The sequence below is a fragment of the Pristis pectinata genome, chromosome 1, assembly GCF_009764475.1.
Source record: "Pristis pectinata isolate sPriPec2 chromosome 1, sPriPec2.1.pri, whole genome shotgun sequence".
In the NCBI taxonomy this organism is placed as follows: Eukaryota; Metazoa; Chordata; class Chondrichthyes; order Rhinopristiformes; family Pristidae; genus Pristis; species Pristis pectinata.
This window is the reverse complement of record NC_067405.1, coordinates 112,007,923-112,031,993: the sequence shown is the minus strand read 5'-3', so window position 1 is coordinate 112,031,993 and position 24,071 is coordinate 112,007,923. Positions and strand designations below refer to the sequence as shown.

The following is a 24,071-nucleotide window of genomic DNA, read 5'->3' as shown; positions in this document are numbered from 1 at the left end:
TGACCTGTATTTGACTTGACAATGTTAAGTTTGGTTATGGAGGAAGGGTTTACTGGTGCTGCTACTGAACAGTTTGACTGCAGTTATGGAGGGTTCTTTAGGCCTGCCTTGAAATTGGGAGGAGAAGGTATTCTGGAAAGCAGCAGAGAAGATGGAAGAAGCAGTGACAGCTGTGAAAATCTGGAAGGCATTGAGGTGGAGCACGTGCCCATAGACTGACACTGAGTCACCTTCTGCATCAGCAACTTGGATCTTGCACCAGAGCATGGACTGCACAGATTCACTGGCAGGGTTCCTGTGGCACTGGTTTGTTCCAAGCTTCAGCACAGCCCACTGCAGTGTTGGTTAGGTCACAAGCCACCTTCCACCAGTAACGTACAATTAAGGACAAGAGAACACTATGCTGTGCTTGCAAGGCAGGTGCTTTGGAATCTAAGATATTAGACGCCACTGCTATATTGCCTTTCAGGCTTTTCATCACCATACTGGTATTTTATCGATCTAAAATGATTCCACCTCCTCAATTTACTTCCAGTTTGTGACCATGCTCAGGACATCATCCATATCCATACCTGGTGTTTAGACAAAAGTCAATATTCATTCATCCTGCACCATTGTTCTGCCTTTATGCCAGTATGTCAGACTGCCAGCTGGCGGGTGGATGATTATGGATATACCCTGCAGATATGACTTGTGGCTCCCAACACTACGATGGACACAATTGCAAACCTTAGCTGTAATGAGATCCCAATCGTGACGAAAATCACATTCAAACAGCAAGCTTTTCATTTTCCAAACCATAATTCACTGTCCTGACTACAACCATCCAGTTGCCTGTTGTTCAACCTCAATGGATTGTCCTCTGACTGCATATAAATATAGCCACTAACAGCAAGTTCAGAACAACTTAATCCCATCTACATTCAACAGTTAAGAGAAATAATTATGAATCCCCGTGGTGCAAACCCTTAATGTATGTCTTCTGTGCTTGTTTACTTCTGTGCTGAACATCATTTTCCAACCTTATTAGGCTGCAGGCCACTAAAAGGTATGTGAAGTGGTAGGTTTGCTTAACAAGGCAAAAGTAGATGGACCGAATCAATCGATAGTAAGCAAATAATTGGAATACGTTCTGAGGGACAGTATAATCATTATTTAGGAAGGCATAGATTAATCAAGGGTGTCAATCTGGACTTGTTTTGGGCATGTCATATTGGACTAAATTGACATTCTTGTGGTGGAACAGATCAGGTCAATTGCATTTGATGTATGTTTTGGGTTTTAGCAAGATGTTTCATAAAGTGCCACATGACTGACATACTATACAAGTGAAAACCTGTGGGATCTGAAGGAAAATGTCAAGCAGAATACACAGGGTGATAGTTGATGAGTTTTACTGGGGGGCTGTTTGCAGTGGGATTCAATGTTGGATTAATTGTTCTTGGCTCAGGATGTCATTGATTTAGATTTAATATTAGAAACCAGGATTAAGAAGTTTGTTGATGATACAAAATTGTCTATGTGGTTGATAGGAAGAAGGCTGTAGACTGTAAGAAGATATTAATAGGTTTTCTAGGTGTGCAGAAATGTTGTTAGCAGATTTCAGTCCAGGGAGGTGGGAAGTCATGCTTTTTGGAGGCTGAATAATGCTTGGAAACGCAGTACATGGTAGGGTACTGAGAAGTGCAGAGGAACTGTGGAATGCATGCTCAGTGATATTAGTAGTAAGTGGATAAAATGATTAGGAAGATGTTTGAGATACTTTATTAGCTGAGAAAAAGAATACACAGGCAGGGAGAGTATGATAGGATTGTATAAAACACTAGTTAGGCTGCAGTTTGAATACTGCAGGAAATTTTGATCATCACATTAAAGGAAGTATGCAGTTGCACTGGAGAGCAATCAGAGGAGATTTATGTTGCTATTGCTGAGGATGCAGGTTTAGTTACGAGGAAAGCTTGGCTAGACTAGGTTTATTTTTATTTGGAACAGGAATCTGTGAGATTTATTTGAAGTGTATAATTTTATGAGAAACCCAAATAAGATGAAAAGGAAGGACCTATTTTTCTTTTCAGAGAGTCAGCAATTAGGGAACTTAGTGTTGAGGTAATAGATAGAAGGATTAGAAGAGCATTTAGGGGAAAATAAATTCTCCTAGTATGATGGAGTCTGTAACACAGAAACCTTCATCTCAATTAAAAAGTATCTTAATAGATGCTTCATATACTTTTATCTACAAGGGACTATGTACCAAAAGCTGGAAGATGGTCTTATTTTCAAAAGCATTTTTCAGCTAGGTTGATACAATAGGCCAGATGGCTTCCTTTTACAAGTTTCTATAATCGTATGCTTACTTGACCTAGTACTCCTATGATGTATTTTCCATTGACTGCAATTAGGGAAGTGGCAGATTGTTGAGCTTATAGCTATGGTTTTAGCCCTAATATTGTTTCAGCACCCCTGTGCAAGAACAGAATACAGGGAAATGTCAAGGCTCTGAAAGCTCCTGTCAGTAATGATAGGTAAATCCAAGTTTAGCAGTTATCTGGGAGTTTCCATAGTGATGAAGAGAATGGTAAGGCATCATTCTATGTCTGTGGATGACAGTATTGTGTTGATTGACCTGTTTGCTTGGTCTAAGTTAGATAGTCTCCTGGCACTATGAGGTGCCTTGATATAATTTGAGCTGGGCTCCATTCTCCATGACATTTTGCATGGCAGGCTGCACAGTTCCAAATATATCTCCCATTCGCCCTCTTCGTCAACCTGAGCCCTGAAAGACATGATCTAAATCCTCTGTGGTAAAGTTTTTGTGCAGTTATGCTGGTGCCTGCTGATGAGCTAGCACCTCAGATGTTCTGTCTCACTGAGCTGGTTACTGCGCTTTGGAAACATGGATTTTTTTTCTGTTTAAAAACCAAAAGGGAGTACATTGGAGCTGCTGTTGTGACATGTCAGATGAGAGATGTGGAGAACTGAGGGTTGTGTGAGTGTGTGAAGGGGGTATTGTGAAGTATGGTTCAGTGATTGTAGGAAAGGAATTTAAAGAGAGAAATAATGTGAGTAAAAAATGTGGAGATGTGACCAGAGATGCCAGAAACAAGTAGTGTACTCCAAATTGTGTCACAGCCGGCTACTTCCAGGTGGACGTCCTCAAAGCCTTCCTGAAAAATAGAAACATCCTCACCAGCTCATGGTAATTTCTGGTCCAAGACCCCTCAGGCAGGCAGAGAAGCATCCGGGAAGGCACTGCACACTTCCAGCCTGAATGACGAGAACATGAGCACAACAAACCCTATATCATATGTATCTGCTCACTCCCTCTGATCTCCCATAGGACTCATTAGTGACCCAAGAACCCACAGAAGCAAGGTGTTTTTGGCCCCAAAAGGTTTTCTAAGCAGCAAAGAAATAAACAATTAGAGGAGAAAAGTGCAGCATTGCTACCTTGACGGCACAGGGAAGGACATTAAACATATTGAACATCACAGCCAAATCATAGGAGCGAAGTATCACGCATTGAGATTCCTTGCAGTGTTTACCCACTGATGGTGAAATAGTCCTAAATTTGAATCAATATATTTCTGATCAATGAGAGGCACATTTCACCATGGTGTTGTTAGGCATAATTGGTCCTGCTTTTTCAGTGCTTTAGCAGTAAATGTTGGGAGGGCCTTTGTAGATTGCAGTTTGGAAAAATACTTATTTTTCTCCTTGCCTTTTAACTTGCTTTAACTTACAGTTCACCTTACAGAAGTGACATTCCGGAGGGCAGTAATTCCAGAGAGAAAATACAATTCTGGAGCTCAGAGTATATCAGTGACGGGAGTTGTGCATTATAACCTCATGTTTCTTTCTGGTATTATTTGCATGCCAAAAATACCATTAATTCCAAATGACCTGGATAAAATTTGTTCCAGTACTCTATTGGTGTTGTAATTGCTGTGCAATAATAACCACACTAACAATAACCTCCATTTAACAAAGCAAAGGATCCCAAGTTACCAAATAGTATTTGAAACTGAATTACGTAAGAAGTTTCTAGAGGAGAAAACCAACAGCTTGCTCAAAGAGGTCGATTTTAAGAAGCAACTTTAAGGAAAAAAGAGAAATAGAGAAATGTAGGGAGGGAATTTAAGAGATTAAGGCCTTGACTATGTCAAAGATGTAGCAATTAAACTAGGGGATGATCACCTGCGTGGACTTAATGCAGATATCCTGAAAGGTTCTGGGGGGAGAGAGATTATAGATGTTGGGAAGGACAAGACCATGAAACAATGTGCAAACAATGAGAACATTAATGTTGAGGGGCTGTTTAATCAGCAGCCAGACAAGCTAGCACTTGTACCCAAGCTAGCTGGGTGTAAAATACTTTGTGTGTTAGGCCAGAGGCAGCAGAGCATTGGATGTCATGCTAAGAGCCGAGAGTGAGGGAAGCCAGCTAGGAGTGCTTAGAATAATCAAGTTTAAGGTAACAAAGATACAGATGAGAGTTTTGGTGGCAGATCAGCAAATGTAGGGTGTCAGCTGGTACACAAGTTTACGTCTATAATTTTCCACATGATAGATTCTGAGACGTTGGGGCAGAAGGAAAATATTTGTCCATTGAAATGGAAGGAGAAGCATAAGTATAGCATAAGGCAAGATAAAATTATGTTGAAAGAGGGATGTGGGGATATTTAATCTGACAACACGTGGGAGTAAATAGGGTTGTGTATTTTCAAAATAACTCATATTAGCTGCAAATGATCGCAGACCATGGATCTTTTCAAACAATTCTTTATCATTCCTATTATGGCAAAGCTCTGAGGCATGTGGTTAGGAAATACTGAATAAAATGATTTCTGTTCAAAGTACGCAGCTGGATCTTGCTGGCACGGGTCCATTGCCTACAATCACCACATGTTATTGCCCCATGCTGGTACTTACCTGGTCCTGTGCAGACTGCCAATTTTGCTGCATTGAAGCATCCTAGATTCCAGTAGCAGAGTCTCCAATTGTACATTGAAGAAGTCCCTGAAATGCTCCTGCAAGCTTTGACAACTAGCAAAACCTTGATTCATCCTTTCCAGCTGTCAAAACAGTAAGGGTTTTAAATGATGCTGTCTCTGACATTCAGATTTATTTTAAAGCTACTGAAAATTGTAGTATATAATCAAAAATATTGTAAAAATTAATGAATGTTTAAAATAAAAAAAATTAACTAACCTAAAACACGATAGACAATAGACAATAGGAGCAGAAGTAGATCATTCGGCCCTTCAAGTCTGCACCACCATTTTGAGATCATGGCTGATCCTCAACAATCAATATCCTGTTCCTGCCTTGTCCCCATATCCCTTGATTCCCCTATCTATAAGAAACCTATCTAGCTCCTTCTTGAAAGTGCCCAGAGAATTGGCCTCCACTGCCCTCTGAGGCAGTGCATTCCACAAATTCACAACCCTCTGGGAGAAGAAGTTTTTCCTCACCTCTGTCCTAAATGGCCTAGCCCTTATTCTTAAATCATGCCCCCTGGTCCTGGACTTCCCCAACATCTGGAACATATTTCCTGTCTCTATCTTGTCCAATCCCTTAATAATCCTGTATGTTTCAATCAGATCCCCTCTCAATCTTCTCAATTCCAGCGTGTACAATCCCAGTCTCTCCAACCTCTCAGCATAAGACAGTCCCGACATCCCCGGAATTAACCTCGTAAACCTACGCTGCACGCCCTCTATAGCCAGGATATCCTTCCTTAACCCTGGAGACCAAGACTGTACACAATACTCCAGGAGTGGTCTCACCAGGGCCCTGTACAAATGCAAAAGAATCTCTTTGCTTTTGTACTCAATTCCTCTTGTAATACAGGCCAACATTCCATTAGCCTTCATCACTGCCTGCTGCACTTGCTCATTCACTTTCAGTGACTGATGAACAAGGACTCCTAGATCCCTTTGTATTTCCCCCTTACCTAACTCCACACCATTCAGATAATAATCCGCCTTCCTGTTCCTGCTCCCAAAGTGGATAACCTCACACTTATCCACATTAAACTTCATCTGCCAAGTATCTGCCCACTTACCCAACCTATCCAAATCACCTTGAATTCTCCTAACTTCCTCTACACATGTCGCACTGCCACCCAACTTTGTATCATCAGCAAACTTGCTAGTGTTATTCACGATGCCTTCATCTAAATCATCAACATAGATCGTAAACAGCTGCGGTCCCAGCACCGAGCCCTGTGGCACCCCACTAGTCATGGCCTGCCATTCTGAGAAACATCCATTCACCCCTACCCTTTGTTTCCTATCCGCCAACCAGTTTTCTATCCATGTTAATACCCGCCCCCCAATTCCATGAGCCTTAATTTTACCCACCAATCTCCTGTGCGGCACTTTATCAAATGCCTTCTGAAAGTCGAGGTATACAACATCCACTGAATCTCCCTCGTCTATTTTCCTGGTTACATCCTCAAAAAACTCCAGTAGATTAGTCAAGCATGATTTGCCCTTGGTAAATCCATGTTGACTCGACCCAATCCTATCATTGCTATCCAAATATGCCGCTATTTCATCCTTAATAATGGACTCTAGCATCTTCCCCACCACAGATGTTAGGCTAACTGGACGATAGTTCCCCGTTTTCTCCCTCCCTCCTTTCTTAAAAAGTGGGATACCATTAGCCATTCTCCAATCCTCAGGAACTGACCCCAAATCTAAGGAACATTGGAAAATGATCACCAATGCATCCACAATTTCTAGAGCCACCTCCTTTAGTACCCTGGGATGCAGACCATCTGGACCTGGGGATTTGTCAGTCTTCAGCCCCATTAGTCTACCCATCACCTTTTCTTCCCTAATGTCAATCCACTTCAGTTCCTCTGTCACCCTCTGCCTTTTGTCCATCCTCACTTCTGGGAGATTTCTTACATCTTCCCCGTGAAGACAGATCCAAAGTACTTATTAAATTCGACTGCCATCTCCCTGTTTCCCGTAATAATTTCACCCGATTCAGTCTTCAAGGGCCCAACATTGTTCCTAACTAACTTCTTTCCCTTCACATACCTAAAAAAGCTTCTGCTATCCTCCTTAATATTCCTGGCTAGCTTGCCTTCGTACCTCATTTTTTCTTCCGGAATTACCTTTTTAGTTAAATTCTGCTGCACCTTAAAAATTTCCCAATCTTCTATCTTCCCATTCAGCTTGGCTCTGCCATACTTCTTCCTTTTTTAACACAATGCTATCTCTGACTTCCTTTGTCAGCCACGGTGGCCCCTTCCCCCTCTTTGAGTCTTTCCTTCTCTGGGGAATAAACTGATCCTGCACCTTGTGCATTATTCCCAAGAATACCTGCCATTGCTGTTCCACTGACAATTCTGCTAGGATGCCCGCCCAGTTAACTTTAGCCAGCTCCTCCCTCATGGCTCCATAGTCTCCTTTGTTCAACTGCAAAATTGACCCTTCTGATTTGCCCTTTTCCCTCTCCAATTGCAGATAAAAACTTATCATGTTATGGTCACTACCTCCCAATGGCTCCTTTACTTCGCGTTCTCTTATCAAATCCTGCTCATTACACAGCACTAAATTCAGAATAGCCCTCTCCCTGGTCGGCTCTCGTACCAGCTGCTCCAAGAATGCATCCCAGAGGCACTCTATAAACTCCCTTTCCTGGGGTCCAGTACCAGCCTGATTTTCCCAGTCCACTTGCATATTGAAATCCCCCATAACTACTGTGACATTACCCTTGCCACATACCAACATTAACTCACTATTCAGCTTGCACCCAATATCCACGCCACCGTTCGGAGGCTTGTAGATAACACCCATTAGGGTCTTTTTGCCCTTACAGTTCCTCAGTTCTATCCATACTGACTCTACTTCTCCTGATTCAATGTCCCCCCTAATTAACACATTTAATTAAACAAAGGAAACACCTTCTTTATTCTCCTCAATCTTACAATTTCCATTGAAATCAGTGGGATTGTGGATTCTGTACCTTGTCTAACTTGTCAGGAGATTTGAGAGCCAATTCTCAGCATGGGCGTAGGGGGCAGGGTGGGGGGGGTGGGGCGGTTGGTGGTGTCCAGCAGTGGAGCTTATAGAATGAGTTGGTGTCTGGTGTTGTTTGGTAAGCTCATGACTTCCTCAGGGTAGTGTCCTAGTCTCAACCATCTTCAATTGCTTTATCAATGACCTTCCTTCAATCATAAGCTCAGAAGTGGGGATGTTCACTGATGATTGCACAGTGGTCAGGACCATTCATGACTTCTCAGATAATGAAGCGGTCCACAGCCAAATGCAGCAAGACCTGGACAATATCCAAGCCTGGGTAGCAAGTAACACTTGTGCCACACAAGTGCCATGCAATGATGATATCCAACAAGAAAAACTCCAGCTATCACCCCCTGGCTTTCAGTTGTATTACGATCTCTGAATCCCCACTATCAATATTCCTGGGGGTTACCATTGACCAGAGACTAAACTGGTGGAGCCACATACACAAATGTGGCTACAAGAGCAGGTCAGGGGCTAGGAATCCTGTGGTGAGTGACTTGCCACCTAACTCCCCAAAGAGTGTCCACCATCTACCATGCTCAAGTCAGGAGTGTGAAGGAATACTTACCAGAATGAGTGCAGTTTCAACAGCATTCAAGAAGCTCAACACCAGACAAAATATAGCAGCCCATTTCATAGGCACCCCCTCCACAACCAATCATTCACTTCATCACCGACACATGGTAGCAGCAGTTTCTAACATCTGCAGGATGCACTGCAGCAACTCACCAAGACTCCTTAGACAGCACCTTCCAAACCTGTGACCTCTACCAGTTAGAAGGACAAGGGCAGGAAAAGCATGGGAACACCACCACCTGGAAGTTGACCTCGAAGCCACACACCTTCCTGACGAGGAAATATATTGCTGTTCCCTCACCATCACTAAGCTAAAATCCTGGAATTCCCTCCCAGACAGCATTGTGGGTATACCCACACCTCAAGGATTTCATCAGTTCAAGAAGGCAGCTCACCCCACCACCTTCTCAAGGGCAATTAGGGATGGGCAATTAAATGCTGGCTCAGCCTGCAAAACCCACATCCCTTGAATGAATTTAAAAAAAGCTTGATTACATGTGTGCAGAAGTTCCAGACTTGGATTAATTTAAACACAGTAAATGCCATTTTGGAAAATCAAAATTCATACATATCTTTTAGTTATAAGTTACATTCTCTGTAATTGAGACTGAATCCAGGAAAATAGTTTGCTTTTTTGTACCGTGTTGATTTTGTCCATTCATAAGGGCAAGTTCCCAAGAATCATCACATTATTGTGAATGGAAACCAATCATTTAACTTTACATTAAAATAAATGCTCCTCGCAGTGCAAGCACATGCAGATACTCTTAATCATTTCTGAATTAAGTTACCTCAGACTATCACAAATAGAGAACTCCTACAGTCAGTACGTCTGTTGCTGGCAAAGAGTTGTTGCCAGCATCTTGAAAGAGTAACATAGTTAATGACATAATCATTGAGGACTTGACCATTAAAGGGAAAATGCCATAAAATTTTAATGATCTGAACTTTGTAAGCAATATGTATAACTAAGAGATATGCAGTATTAAATAAGAAATAAAATTATTGTACATTACTTTCAATAATTGGCTTCAACACGCACAAAAAGTGCTGGAGGAACTCAGCAGGTCAGGTAGCATGTATGGAGAGAAATAAACAGTCGACATTTCAGGTTGAGACCCTTCATCAGGACTGGAAAGGAAGAAGGCGGAAGCCAGAATAAAGTTGAGGGAGGGGGAGAGGCACATGCATGCAGGTGATAGGTGAGTCCAGGTGATAGGTGAGTCCAGGTGAGATGGGGAAGGTAGGGGGAAGGAGGAGATGTAAGAAGCTGAGAGGTGATAGGTAAAAGAGGCAAAGGGCTGAAGACGGAGGAATCCGGTAGGAGAGGGCAGTGGACCATGGAATAAAGGGAATGAGGTGGGGAATAGACAGGCAGGTCATGAGGGCGAGAGAATAGGGTTCCCCTAGTCCTCACCTACCACCCTACGAGTCACCGCATCAAACATATAATTCTCCGCAACTTCCGCCACCTCCAACGGGATCCCACTACTAGGCACATCTTCCCCTCCCCATCCCACCCCCCGTTTTCTATAGGGATCGCTCTCTCCACGACTCCCTTGTCCTCTCGTCCCTCCCCACAGATGACCCTCCTGGCACTTATCCCTGCAATTGCACTAAGTGCTACACCTGTCCTTACACCTCCTCCCTCACCACCATTCAGGGCCCTAGACAGTCCTTCCAGGTGAGGCAGCGCTTCACCTGTGAATCCAAGGGTGTCATTTATTGCATCTGCTGCTCCCAGTGCGGCCTCCTCTACATTGGTGAGACCTGATGCAGATTGGGTGACCGCTTCATGGAGCACCTTTGTTCCATCCGCCGCAACAGCCAGGACTTCCCGGTGGCCATCCACTTCAATTCCACATCCCACTCCCATACTGACATGTCTATCCACGGCCTCCTCTGCTGCCACGTTCAGGCCAGATGTAGGTTGGAGAAACAACACCTCGTATTCCATCTTAGTAGTCTCCAAAATGGCCTCAACATCCATTTTTCTGAATTCCGGTAACCCCGCTCCTCTTCTCCCCCCTTTTTTGTTCCCTTTCTCCTCCTTTGTCTTCCCTCATTCCTCTGGCCCCTCCGCCCTCTTTCCCCTTCCCCCGCCCTCATGACCTGCCGATCTATTCTCCACCTCCTTCCCTTTATTCCATGGTCCACTGCCCCCTCCTACCAGATTTCTTCTTCTTCAGTCCTTTGCCTCTTCTACCTATCACTTCTCAGCTTCTTGCATCTCCCCCCTCCCCCACCCTCCTACCTTCCCCCCTCACCTGGACTCGCCTATCACCTGCCTGTGTGTGCTCCTCCCCCTCCCCTGACCTCCTTATTCTGTCTTCTGCCCTCTTCCTCTCCAGTCCTGATGAAGGGTCTCAACCTGTAACGTTGACTGTTTATTTCTTTCCGTAGATGCAGCCTGACCTGCTGAGTTCCTCCAGTGCTTTGTTGTTGTGTGTGTTGCTCCAGATTCCAGCATCTCTTGTGTCTCCATGTTTCAGCTTCAGCTAGGTGCTTTTCCAGTTCTGCTTAAGAGAAGGAAATATGTTGCAGAATACATTGTACGTCTCCGTATGTTTTACCTGATGTGATGGAATATATGTTAGCTATGAGATAAAGATGTGGGTGTGGGTGTTGGAGTGGTGAATGTAGCTGAAAACAAACATCACCTTCTAGGCTCTGTCTCTAACTTACCCCTCCCCTCCACCTACTTGGCTCCACCTGCCTGTTGTTTTTGTTTTTTTTTCCTTATCTGTTTCCACTTATCACCCACCAGCCTCTGTCTCGTAACTCCTCCTCTCCCACCTGAGTCCATCTGCCATCATCCCCCACCTCACCTGGTTCCACCTATTACCTACCAGCCCTTCCCTCTCAACTCTTTCTACTGGTTATTCTCAGACTTGATGCAGGGTAACAATCTGAAACGTCGACCACCTCTTTGCCTCCACAGATGCTGCTTGACCCCCTGAGTTCCTCCAGTTTGTTTTTTTCCTCCAGATTCCAGCATCTGCAGTCTCTTGTCTCTCCGAAGCGGTGAATGTGTTGTGTGTGTGTGACGTGGTATATGGCTGTTGGTAGGATTGCTGGAAATTGTTGTTGGATGAATGTGGGAAGTGTGTTGCATGGAGCAATGTGAAAGAGTATTGATCTAATTGCTGGTGGATGGACTTTGTCAAAGCCAGCGTACATATAGACAGTCTGTGAGGTCACTGCATCAAGGTCCTAGGCTCCCATCCTGGTGTTAATCCCATTAGCCACCTCTAGATCTTGATCTCAATGACTTCCTAGGCAAATCTCACACCTCTCAATTTCACCTGGCATTTCTAATGTGACTGAGAATTGGAGTTCCCAGTCCCATGTTTGGTTCAGCAATGCTGAAGTGAGTTCTCCCAAAACTATGTAGCGACTTATCTGTGATTACCTCTCCTTTAAGATGTATAAGTGTAGCTTTATTCTGATTGCATCTGCATTGAGACATTGGCGCAGATCTCTCAAACGTCACTACCTTAGAATACATTTTCTAGTGTGATTGAATTTCATGGAGCAGACTTCAAAATGTCAGAAAGCACCTGGAAGCAACAGTGCATTCCGTGAATTAATAGGTTTTCAATGTGTTCTACAGATTGTCGTGGCTGTTTGTTCAGTAAGAGACTGCAGTTGTGTGTTGCAGTTACATTTTTATGGATTTTTTTTAGGCAGCTGTTGTTGGAATTTTTAGTAACAACGTGTTCTGATGAAGACAAAAAGATATATGTCCCTTTTCCGAACTTGCCTAACTTTAATTGACAAGCTGTGACAAGCTCAGATCAGTTCAGTTCCAGCCTTTGATACAGCTGTGCTCAAGCTTCCTGGATGTCATAAACCAGAGTGTGCCTTCAGTTTTATGACTAACCTCACCAAAAGATTCTGCTATGAATTCCTTTGAGGATCCAGACCATGTTAATGATTAGCTGGGTGAATTGCCAGCTTGATGTTTGTTCTGCATCTCTTATGACAGAAATTCACAGCTACTTGGTAAACACCACTGTGGATCACTGGGCTTAGGATCCAACAGAATTGGTCTCCTTTTTTCTTGCACCAGAAACAGAATTCAGATGCCTTGAGATGATTATATCACCCTGTAATACATTATCATCTTAAGTAGACAAATGAGAATAGTGTGCTCAGTAAAAGGATAGTTTTAATCAAAATACCCTGTTATATAGAATTATAGAACTTATAGCACAGAAACAGGCCCCTTCAGCCCACTTCATCCACACTGACCATGATGTTTTTCTACACTAATCTCATTTGCCCACATTGGGCCCTTATCCCTCTATGCCTTTCCTATTCAAGCACCTGTCCAATGGCCTTTTAAATGTTGTAATTGTATCTGCCTCCACCGCCTCTTCTGGCAGCTTGTTACAGATAACCATCACCTTCGGTGTGAAAAATGTACTCAGATCTCCTTTAAGTTTCTTCTCTCTGATCTTAAACCTGTGCCCTCTAGTTCTGAACTCCCCTGCCCTGGGAAAAGATTCTGACAATCTATCCTATCAATGCCCCTCATAATTTTATAAATCTCTATAAGGTCACCCTTCAGCCTCTGACATCCCAACGAGAATAAACCCAGCTAGTACAATATCTCCTTATAACTTCAGCCCTCCATTCCTGGAAACATCCTGGTGAATCTCTTCTGCACTCTCTTTCTATTCTTATCACATCCTTGCTGCAGTGAGGCAACCAGAACTGTACACAACATGCAAAGTGCAGTCCAACCAATATTTTGTATAGTTGCAACATGACGTCCCAACTCTTATACTCTATGCCTCACTCTATAAGATAAAATATCTTTATTAGTCACATGTACATCGAAACACACAGTGAAATGCCTCTTTTGTGTAGAGTATTCTGGGGGCAGCCCGCAAGTGTCGCCATGTTTCCGGTGCCAACATAGCATGCCCACAACTTCCTAACCCATACGTCTTTGGAATGTGGGAGGAAACCGGAGCACCCGGAGGAAACCCACGCAGACATGGGGAGAACGTACAAGCTCCTTACAGACAGCGGTGGGAATTGAACCCGGGTCGCTGGCACTGTAAAGCGTTAAGCATGGCAAATATCTTTTTCATTACCCTATTATCCTGTATCCTGTATCACCCCTTTAGGGAGCTGCAGACATGCATCCCAAGGTCCCTCTGTACATCAACACTTCCTGCCATTTACTGTATATGTCCAATCAGAACTTAACTCCCCAAAATGCATTACCTCACACTTATCTGGATTAAATTCAGTCTGCGACTGCTCAACCTAACTTTCCAGCTGACCTAAGTCCTGCTGTATCCTTGGACAACTTTCTTTTCTATCTACGACTCCGAAGGTTTTCGTATCATCTGCAGACTTCCTCCTCATACCATCTACATTCTATCCAAGTCATTTATATGTATTACAGATATATATAATAAAGGCCCCAGCACCAAGCCCTGCGGTATACCACTTGTTACAGACTTCCAGTCATTAAAAAAAACATCCATCACTACCCTCTGCCTCTTATCACCAAGCCAATTTTAGATACAGTTTGTCAGCATGCTTGGATCCTTTGTGCCTTAACCTTCTGGACCATTCTACCATGTGGGACCTTGTCAAAAGCCTGTCTACAATTCATGTAAACCATGTCTCTTTCTCTGCCTTCATCACCTTCTTAGCTACCTTCCTCAAAAGAAACATCAGTCGCCCATACACAAGCTTCTCTAAGACTTCTTCCATAACAAAGGGAGTCTCCATTAAACACTGTCATAAACTAATTGAGTGATTTTTGAACTCAAGGGCATGAGATCTTCCCCATGACATCCATCCTAAGACCTTTTAACTGTTCACACCAGAACCTCTTTTCTCCAGCACAAATCCATAAGACTTGCTTCTGGACTTGGTGTCCCCTCTCTAAGGCAACCTCTGGGATGAAGGATGATTTATTTCCACCCCAGTTTGTGGCTTCTGGCACGGCCAGTGAGACCAATGCGAGAAACGCAGACTCTTCCACATATGGGGCAAGAGGGGTGTGAAGGGGTGGGCTGGTGGTCAGTTTGTGTATTGATACTCTTCTGCTGCTTCCTCAGGGTTTTTGTGTGCACCTCAAACATAGCCTGGTGATGCATTGAAGGCAATGGTGAATTTTCATCTTTGATGTGTGCTTTCTAAGGCATGGGAACTGGTCTAGGGTCTAGCCGTAAACCTTTATTATTCAAGGGCAACATTGATGGTAAAGAATCTTTCACACTGACCGTAAGACACCCATTTACACTATTCCTACACCAACCCCATTATATTCTCCCCACCTTCGCATTAACTACCCCTGGATTCGACTACTTACGTCCACACTTGGGGCAATTTATAGTGGCCAATTAACCTGCCATGTTAAGTAAAAGGCCCATCCTCTTGTCTGCTTTGGTGAACGAGTCAATGATGTCTTGAAGCTCAGCAACTAAGTGTGTAGTAATGCAAAGTGCCACAAAACAACAAATCTCCACATGCAAGTTAGTGATAATAAACTTGATTCTGATTCTGATCTGTGTTTTGGGCAACTTTGTTTTTGGAGTGTAGTCACTGTAGGTCAGACAGTTTCTCATTTCTTCTTGGCAGAGAGGCCTCTGGAGCACCATAATGTGTAGTTATACTTTTCAGACACTTACTATTGATTACAAACACTTCCAAGGCTCAAGGCTAGGATCAGTGCATCGCTCAATTATTAGTAATTATAGACTAACTCAAAAAAATTCAAGGCTTTGTTAAGAACTTAAAGCAAATTTATTTGCATTTGTTAAAACAATTATTTTTGTTGTAGTGTAGCATAGAAATAAAATATTAATCTGGAGTTTCATTTTCAAGAATTGGGCCATGCTGTGTATGTACTAAAATATCATATATATTTTCTGGTTTACGTTACGTTATGTTCATGAACTCATTTGCTTTTGGATCTTTCTATGACTACCTGTTCATATACAGTTGATTACAAGTTATTGGGAATTCTGATGTTAGGTTCTCACTAATTCTTAATTGAAACTAATTTTAATTAGATGTTAACATTGATATACTGCTATTTATTTTTTTCCAAATATATTTTCTGCTGATGTTAGTATCATGCTGCAAGATAAGTAAGCTTCTTACGGCACAATTAATTTGGCTTTGGCTGGGGTGGTATTTTTAATCTTTCTAGCCTTACTTGTTTTAAGAATATTTCTTGGGTTATTTGCTTTTACAGCCGTTAGAACTATACACTGTTTCCACTGGATAAATGCTTAGTCATATGTTACATCGTCACATTGAGCAATTTAATCATAACGGTTTTGTATTTCTGATTGTGCATGGACTTGACAAACTGGTGGGCAGTCCAATGGATACTTTGGTGAATTGTGAACTGTTTTATTTGGGCAGAAACCCAGAAGACTTTTGAATTATTCCTTCAATTTCATTTAACAAATATCTCTCAGTAAGAATAAGTTGGTGGGATATATACAGAACCATACGTAACAGTCGTCACAAATGCATTAACCATTATTAATCCATTTGTATGCATAACCACAATGCATAATGCTTATTAATACATAACCACAAATGCATTAACAGACATAATTGCGACACACAGTTTTTTGCTGATCAGTCTTTATGGCTGTTTTTATGACTGTCATGAAGGGATTTCCCCATCCTAAATTTCAACAGGTTTGTGTACTGATAAAATGCCTTGAAGATAGAGAATGAAGAAGTTGAGTATAATCCCACCTCTCTGCTCCAACAGTACTTGCTTGAGTATGGCCTTGGGTGACCAATAAATAATGATTCATAAAAAGTGGAAAATGCATATCAGAAATAAAATTGAAATACTTATCATTTTTCTGTCCTAACGTTTATTCCAAAAATATACCAGCTCTTATGCAGAAATATTAAATTTCTCATTTAGGGTGAAATTGCAAGGAAGAATTATCTTCAAAGTAAGTCAAAACAACAGGAACTGAATTTTACAAGAAAAGGATATGATGTCAAGACCATCAAATTTAACAAAGATGTAAAGGATAAAACGCAAAATAAACCAGAGTCAATGACAGACAGATCCATAAGCACAGCAAGATCAGTGCGGAAGCAATTCGAAGAGGGCTATGGAAATAGAAATCGGAGAAACATGGCTACCACACAGTCATTGCAGCAGAAAGAACAGAAGTCAAAGGTGAACGTTGTAACAATTATGAGAAATTCTTTTTAAATGTTATACCATTGTGTTAAGAAAATATAATCTAAAGACCTGGTTTAATTTTTTTTTTACCTGAATCAATGCATAGAAATATAATGTAGTCCAGTCATATGAATCATTTGCCTTATTGCAACTGGTTTCATTAGTGGTTTTAAGACATGTGCAGTAAAACTTTGATAATCTGCTATCTGCTCCCTTTCTACTCACCTGGCACTCTCCTCAATGTGGATTTGGATTGGAAGATAAATGCACAAAAAATGCCAGAATAACTTCCAAATTTAATATGAGCATGGATTACTACATGCAAGCAGCCACCTCTCAAAGCTGCTAGTTAAAAAATTTAACAGGTTAACAACTTATTATGTGCAATATTATGAAGAGTTTTGAAGTTCAACCTCAAGTTTTACTGGGGGGGGTTTCTGCCTGAAGCAAGGCACACAAATTACGCACCCAGTTACCAGCTTGACTTGGAGGGGTCCTTGGAATAGGTGATGTCTCCATGTGCCTGCTGCCTTTGTCTTTCTGTGTGGTAGAGGATGCAAGTTATCAAGGGAGCTTTGATGAGTTTCTGCCATGTGGAGAATGGGGTATCAGTCAGATGGGTTACTACATTCTGGATAGTGTCGATATGTATCATTGGAGTTATAGGCAGGCAAACAGATACTATTCCACTCTGTTCTCTACTTGTGCTTTATAAATGGCAGAAAAGATTTGAAAGAGTGAGGAGGGGAGAGGAATCATTTGCGACAGATTACCCAGTCTCTGACCTGCTTGTGTAGCCAGAGTATTTATGTAGGGAAAGAGTAGAGGCTACCTCATTAAATATATTCAAGACACAGTTAGATAGATTTTTGAATAGTAGGGGAACTAAGGGTTATGGGGAAAAGGCAGCTAGGTGGATCTGAGGCCACAGCCAGATCAGCCACGATCTTATTGAATGGTGGAGCAGGCTCGACAGGCCAGATGGCCTACTCCTGCTCCTATTTCTTATGTTCTTATGTTAAAATGGTTGTAAACAGTAGTCTTTTTTTGCACTTGCATATTGGGTTCCACCTTAGTAAAGGAAGTGGAGCCTCAAATCACATCAAAGTTTTATGGTCTTGTCACATCTAATCATGCATGATGCTAGATAATTAACTAACAAATAGGAAGTTATAATATCATGGGTACAGAGTCCAGGCCTGTCCAAATAACTCCCAGTGCACCTGTGCTGCCAAGTCTGATGGGTCTGTCTTGCTAGTGTGACAGGAGGTAGTAAGGGAAGGTGATGAAGAAGGCAGCGACACTGGTCGAAACAAAGGTGAGATCATGATTAAGTCAGCTTTTACTAGACTACTAGATGGAAAACCTCTCCCACTTTTGGCACAAGTTCTCACTTGTTAGTGAGGAAATCTTTGCAGGATCTACTTGTCAGATAATGTTTTTTTTCTGGATGAATCTACCTTATATTAACTGATTGGTACAACTGAGTGGTGTGCTAGACCACTTCAGATAGTAGCCGAGTTAGCACTTTGCTGTGGGTCTGGAGTTGAATACATTCTAAACCAGATAAGAATGCTATGGCTTTGTAAACCAGACATTTTTACAACAGTTTTTCAGTCTCATACTCACTATTATTGAAAGTATGTTCCAATTAGATTAATTTGGCTTCTTGAATTTAAATTCCCCAACTGATATGGTGGGACAAACTCGCATCTTCAAATCAATTGTTGCACTCCTGGATTGCTAGTCTTTAAACATAACTGACATACCATTGACAGTGTTGGGGCCAGCCAGTACGAGCAGGCTCTTGAGCTGCAGCTCTGGTTGTCTTCCTACAAATGGATGGTGTCAATGTAGACATGGCGATCAATGTGTCCCCAGGTCACCCAGAAGAGCTGGTGAAATGCATGGGTTTCCACTCTGTCAAAACGCAGAGAGAATGCAACCACAAAAAGGTCATCAAGGTTTCTGTGCAGCTGGCATTATGTCTCGTTCTGTAATAGTCCACTTCCCTGATCACTCCTCCAGGCTGGCATGGTTTCATGGGGATGAGGTGGGGTGAAGTTCAAAATTAAAATGTGGCTTATGTCACTGTTGAGGAATATAACTACTTAGGCCCATGCATGGTATATCAAAACCTATTTGATATATAAAAATATTTATGAGCAAGCCATTGGCATGCTGAATATGCACTATGGTGTTCTCACAGATGTACAGATGCCCTTCAGTAAATGCCAGCTACTGTCCCACAGAATGGCTATGATGTGATGCAATCTCCAGAACCGTGGAGCAGCAAATATTGGAGGTGCAATCTGTAGAGCACAGAGCTTTTATTTAAATGATGAGAAGGAGGAGGACATTTATGTGGGCAATGCAAGAAAAGCAGGTCACAACACTGGCCAAGATATCTGGAATAACCTCTTGTTTCCCTATGAGTCAGCCATTCGATATCCAAATGCCAAATCTACATCACCGGCCACTTCCCTACATCATAAACTAGTCCTGCAAACTGCCATGAATATTTTGAACAGTTCCATTGTCAACCCATGTAACAGTGTTCTACATGTAAAAGGGCCACTTGCAAGTCATCAAAAAATGTCTAGGACTAAAAAATAGTCACTAAATGATTTTCTGTCAAAATAACAGAAATACAACACTCAAATATTGTGTGAAATACCCAGGTGTATTTCTAACACTGCAAAGTTTTATCTGTTATCTTCTTTGAAGTCCTATAATTTCTGTGGCCTCAGAAGAGGTACAGGCAGGCTGTTCACATGCCTTTTGAAATTGCTGATATACTATTGGCTGATGACTTTTGGATTTTTAAATGCTGATACCTCTGCCAAAGACTTCTTCCAAATCTATGCAGCAGCAGGTTTTGCAATTGAGGAGTGAAGCAGCTCTCTTATCACAACCCCTACTTCCATCACCCTTCCCACCATCATCCCTTTCATGGCCCTCTGCTCACATTGATCTGCTGAGCACTTTGGCTGCAGATCATTGGAGGGATGGTCAAGCAAGATTAGGGCATGATGTATCCTTTTCAAAGTGGCCTCCTTGACTGTCATGATACAAAGGTCCCAGTGAAAGCCTCCATACTCTCATTTTACTCCATTGTTTGATGCCCCAGCAGGTGACCACACTTTCCAAGGATGAAGGCGTCATTATAGAGTCATACCTTCATGGTATCCTTTTACATCTTTGCAAGCATGCACAATGTTACAGCCACATCTGCCAAAACATCCAGAATATTAGCTGCTGCTCCAGTAGCATCCTGTTCATTGATGCCCCAGGGGTCCACCATCTGTGTTCTGCTAAGCAGAGCTTGTTCAATACTGTTCCTTCCAGTACAGAATTTATGTTGCTTTCCCTGTCTTCAGCATCTGGTCTTGCTGACTTATGAAGTGCAAGTCGCAAGTTGCAACCCATTTCTATCTTACTGGACCTATCAAATTTTGAATTTATGAAAGTAGGTGGAGCACTCTCAGATTCAGAAATCTGCTCTGAAGAACCGGTATTGTTGTCTTGCTGCGTGAAAGCCCTCTAGGAGAATCAGATTGTTGAAGTAAGAATGTTTGTTATCATTGTGCACGTAATCATTTTTCACCTACTGCTGACTTCAAGTTCACAAGGATGAGTGCTGAACGAATGTGACTTGGTGACAATAAATTATTTAGCCAAGAACCCATGAGAGCCCTATCTCTAAAATCTGTGCCTTCCAACATGTTGATTATCTCTAGGAGTAAATTGGTAAATTTGTTTATTATTGTCACATGTACTGAGATACAGTGAAAAACTTTGTTTTGCATGCCATCTGTACAGATCATTTCATCACATCGAACTAATTGCAAAATGGTGGGAAGTACCTTTGGTTCATTGATATTTTGCTTTTTCTTCTCATGGCAAGAAGGAAAGAAGAGTTCTGTGAATGAAAGTAATGCTATGTGTTGAATGTAAGAATGAAGAACATTTGTTGCCCATGACTATGAGGAAGTGGCATAACACTACATTAAGATCAGGTTGAATCTCAGCAGTTTCTGCACAAGATGGACTGACCAATTGTATTGACAGGGATCAGTATAGCTGCAAGATGAGTTGGTGTGAGTAGTGACGTAATGGAATAGAGTTAAGAGGACAAGAGTAAGAAACCCGGAATGTGCCATTGCACTCACTTTTCCTGATCTTTGGCACTGAATCCAGGATTGTGTAAGCATGCTCCTGCATCCCACTTCTGCAGTCATGTTTTCTTGGACTCACTAGTCAGCGTCTTCCTCTTATGAGCAAGAAATATTGGGCTACGTTATCTGACCTGCCAATCTTGCTGGCTAATGTCTAGGTAATTATAACTGCAATGCAAGCAGTTCCTTCATCTCTTGCTGTCAGCTTAAGCTGCATTTAAAGCAGGACACAGGCATCATCAATGTTTAAGCAAGACAAGATGATTATCCTTCACAAACACCATTGTAACAGCAACCACAGCGGCAAAAAGAAAACAAAAGTAAAGTTGAGAAAATTAAATCACATAGCTAGGCATGTAGTAAAGGACACTTCAAAAACCTTGTGATTTCTTTTATGGTACAAGGTTGTTCACTAATACAAACTGCTTTTGGATGAGATTTGCAGTGTGGAGAAAAGAAAGGTACAAAGGCATATCCTCAACCGTGTTCCAAGGCATTAAGAGGCAGCAATGAAATTGTTTGTGCCCACTTAAGGACAAAGTATATCTCCCCAATTTACACTTCCCTGGGGTAGGCACACAGACCTGAAAAATAGACAGGAATATCACAGAATCCCAATCAAGCTGCCTTTTCTTGTTTTGTTGGCTTAATGCTCTATATCCTTAGTCTTGTCATATTTTGGTTATTCAGTTATTTTTGGCCCTTCCTGTAGCTTCCCTGTCTCTCCCCTAGTATCTGGTATGTTATCTCAGAAGTTCTGAATATTTAAACCAATTCAGATATTGCAAATCACTTTCAGTATAAATCAAACCCATATTAGGGATTGTTTTGAAGATAGTATTACTTCATGCATATGTCATTGAAACTTGATATTGACCCTGACACCCATTAAAATTTACATGCTTGCTTTTGCTATCTCATTTAACCCCCTATCATGCACTGTCTTGCTCTATTTTTAGCAATATTTAAATAAATGAAAGTCTAGTTGTCTTTGATTAGAATACTTGCACACTGGTTGAGTTAATAAAAAATGAGGTTCATGTAAATGATTTTTTCATACTCCAAACCATTCACTGATTAAGCAATGACTTGATTGAAATTTTCAGGGTATTAGGAGGTGCATAGAAACTATTTTCACCAACTGGAAAGTCCTGGTCTTTTAGGACCGAAGATTGTGGTAGAAATTTGGAACTTTTCCACAAATATTAATTGACACTTGGTCAATTATTAATTTTAAATCTAAAATTAGTAGGTACTTGTTAATCAAATATTTATGGGGATATGGGGAAAAGGCACATGGAATAAAGACTCAGATCAGTCGTCATCTTATTGCATAGTAGAAGAGGCCTTAGCAATTGAATGGCATACACCCATTTCAATGTTCCCATCTTCTTAGGCTGTGTGTCATATGAGTTTATTCAAGAGAGTTTATTTATTGTTAAAATTCATCTATAACACTATACACAGTAATAAACAGCAGTCATCATGACCAGATTTATTCCTTCTGAATAACTAAATATTACAACTAAGGAAGAAGGAAGAGTTAAAATTGTTCATTGTGAAACTTTGTTCTCCATGTTGTTATGTACAATACCAGGTTGTAAGTAACTAGGAAAATGAAAATGATGGTTTATTTTAATAACAATCTCAGTACAGCTTATAGCGTCAGTATGTACAAGCATACGATTAAAGCAACCAAAATCAGTGGTAGAATCCAATGTAACTGGAATTAGCAGAAAGCATCATAGTAATTATTAAAGGACCAAATAATAGTTGCCAAAGAATAGGACAATGAGCTCCACATCTTTTCCATTGTCAAGTACATTGATAAGTGTCCACACTGACTGGACTGGTGGGAATGGAAGCTATCCTAGAGATAGGAAGATCAGAAAATTATGATGATATGCTGAGCTCCAGTGGGAATGTGGTAATATGGCAAGGGACTGGCTTGATAAATATATGGAGTGAAGGTCAGCTACTCAGCGATCAGTGAGTGCCCCACCAAAATGGCCCTCTGTGCTGAAACTCAGATAAACATCCAGTTATAGTCATAGCCACCAGTCAGTGGTCAGACATTCTGACCAATTATGGCTCCGTAAAATCTCACAAGTCTTCGCAGATGGAGCACTAAATCTGAGGACAGTTGGCTCATTTGCACAAATTTAGTATTCTAAAACTGCCCAGCAGTAAACTCCAGAATCTATCAATTGGCATTTGGAATGTCCCTTTAAATAGTGGACCAGCAGTGTTCTGCAGGGGTCTGTTCTGAGACCCCTGCTCTTTGTGATTTTGATAAATGACTTGGATGAGGATGTGGAAGGGTGGGTTAGTAAGTTTGCTGATGATACAAAGGTTGGTGATGTTGTGGATAGTGTAGAAGATTGCTGTAGATTACAGCAAGACATTGATAGAATGCAGATGGGCTGAGAAATGGCAGATGGAGTTCAACCCAGAAAAGTGTGAAGTGATACACTTCTGGAGATCAAATCTGAAGGCAGAATACAAGGTTAATGGCAGGACCCTTAGCAGTGTGGAGGAACAAAGGGATCTTGGGGTCCACGTCCATAGATCCCTCAAGGTTGCTGCGCAGGTCGATAGGGTTGTTAAGAAGGTATACGGTGTGTTGGCCTTCATTAGTCGGGGTATTGAGTTCAAGAGCTGCCACGTAGAACTCTGGTTAGACCACACTTGGAGTATTGTGTTCCGTTCTGGTCGCCTCATTATAGGAAGGGTGTGGAAGCTTTAGAGAGGGTGCAGAGGAGATTTACCAGGATGCTACCTGGATTGGAGAGCACGTCTTATCAGGATAGGTTGAGTGAGCTAGGGCTTTTCTCTTTGGAGAGAAGGAGCATGAGAGGTGACTTGATAGAGGTGTACAAGATGATAAGAGGCATAGATCGAGTGGACAGTCAGAGACTTTTTCCCAGGGTGAAAATGGCTAACATGAGGGGGTATAAATATAAGGTGATTGGAGGAAGATATAAGGGGGATGTCAGAGGTAAGTTTTTTTACACAGGGAGTGGTGGGTGCATGGAACACACTGCTGGCAGAGGTTGTGGGGGCAGATACATTAGGGACAGTTAA

The 24,071-nt window shown here is 41.8% G+C and overlaps 1 protein-coding gene across 2 annotated transcripts in view; it reads left to right on the top strand.

The window, feature by feature from the left end:
• Positions 1-24,071, top strand: part of kiaa0586 (KIAA0586 ortholog) — a 379,886-nt gene that overhangs the window by 193,506 nt on the left and 162,309 nt on the right. For both annotated transcript variants that reach the window (XM_052029700.1, XM_052029708.1), the window contains one exon: positions 16,540-16,803. In XM_052029700.1, the coding sequence (XP_051885660.1) occupies positions 16,540-16,803 (264 nt within the window). The remainder of the gene's footprint in view (positions 1-16,539; positions 16,804-24,071) is intronic.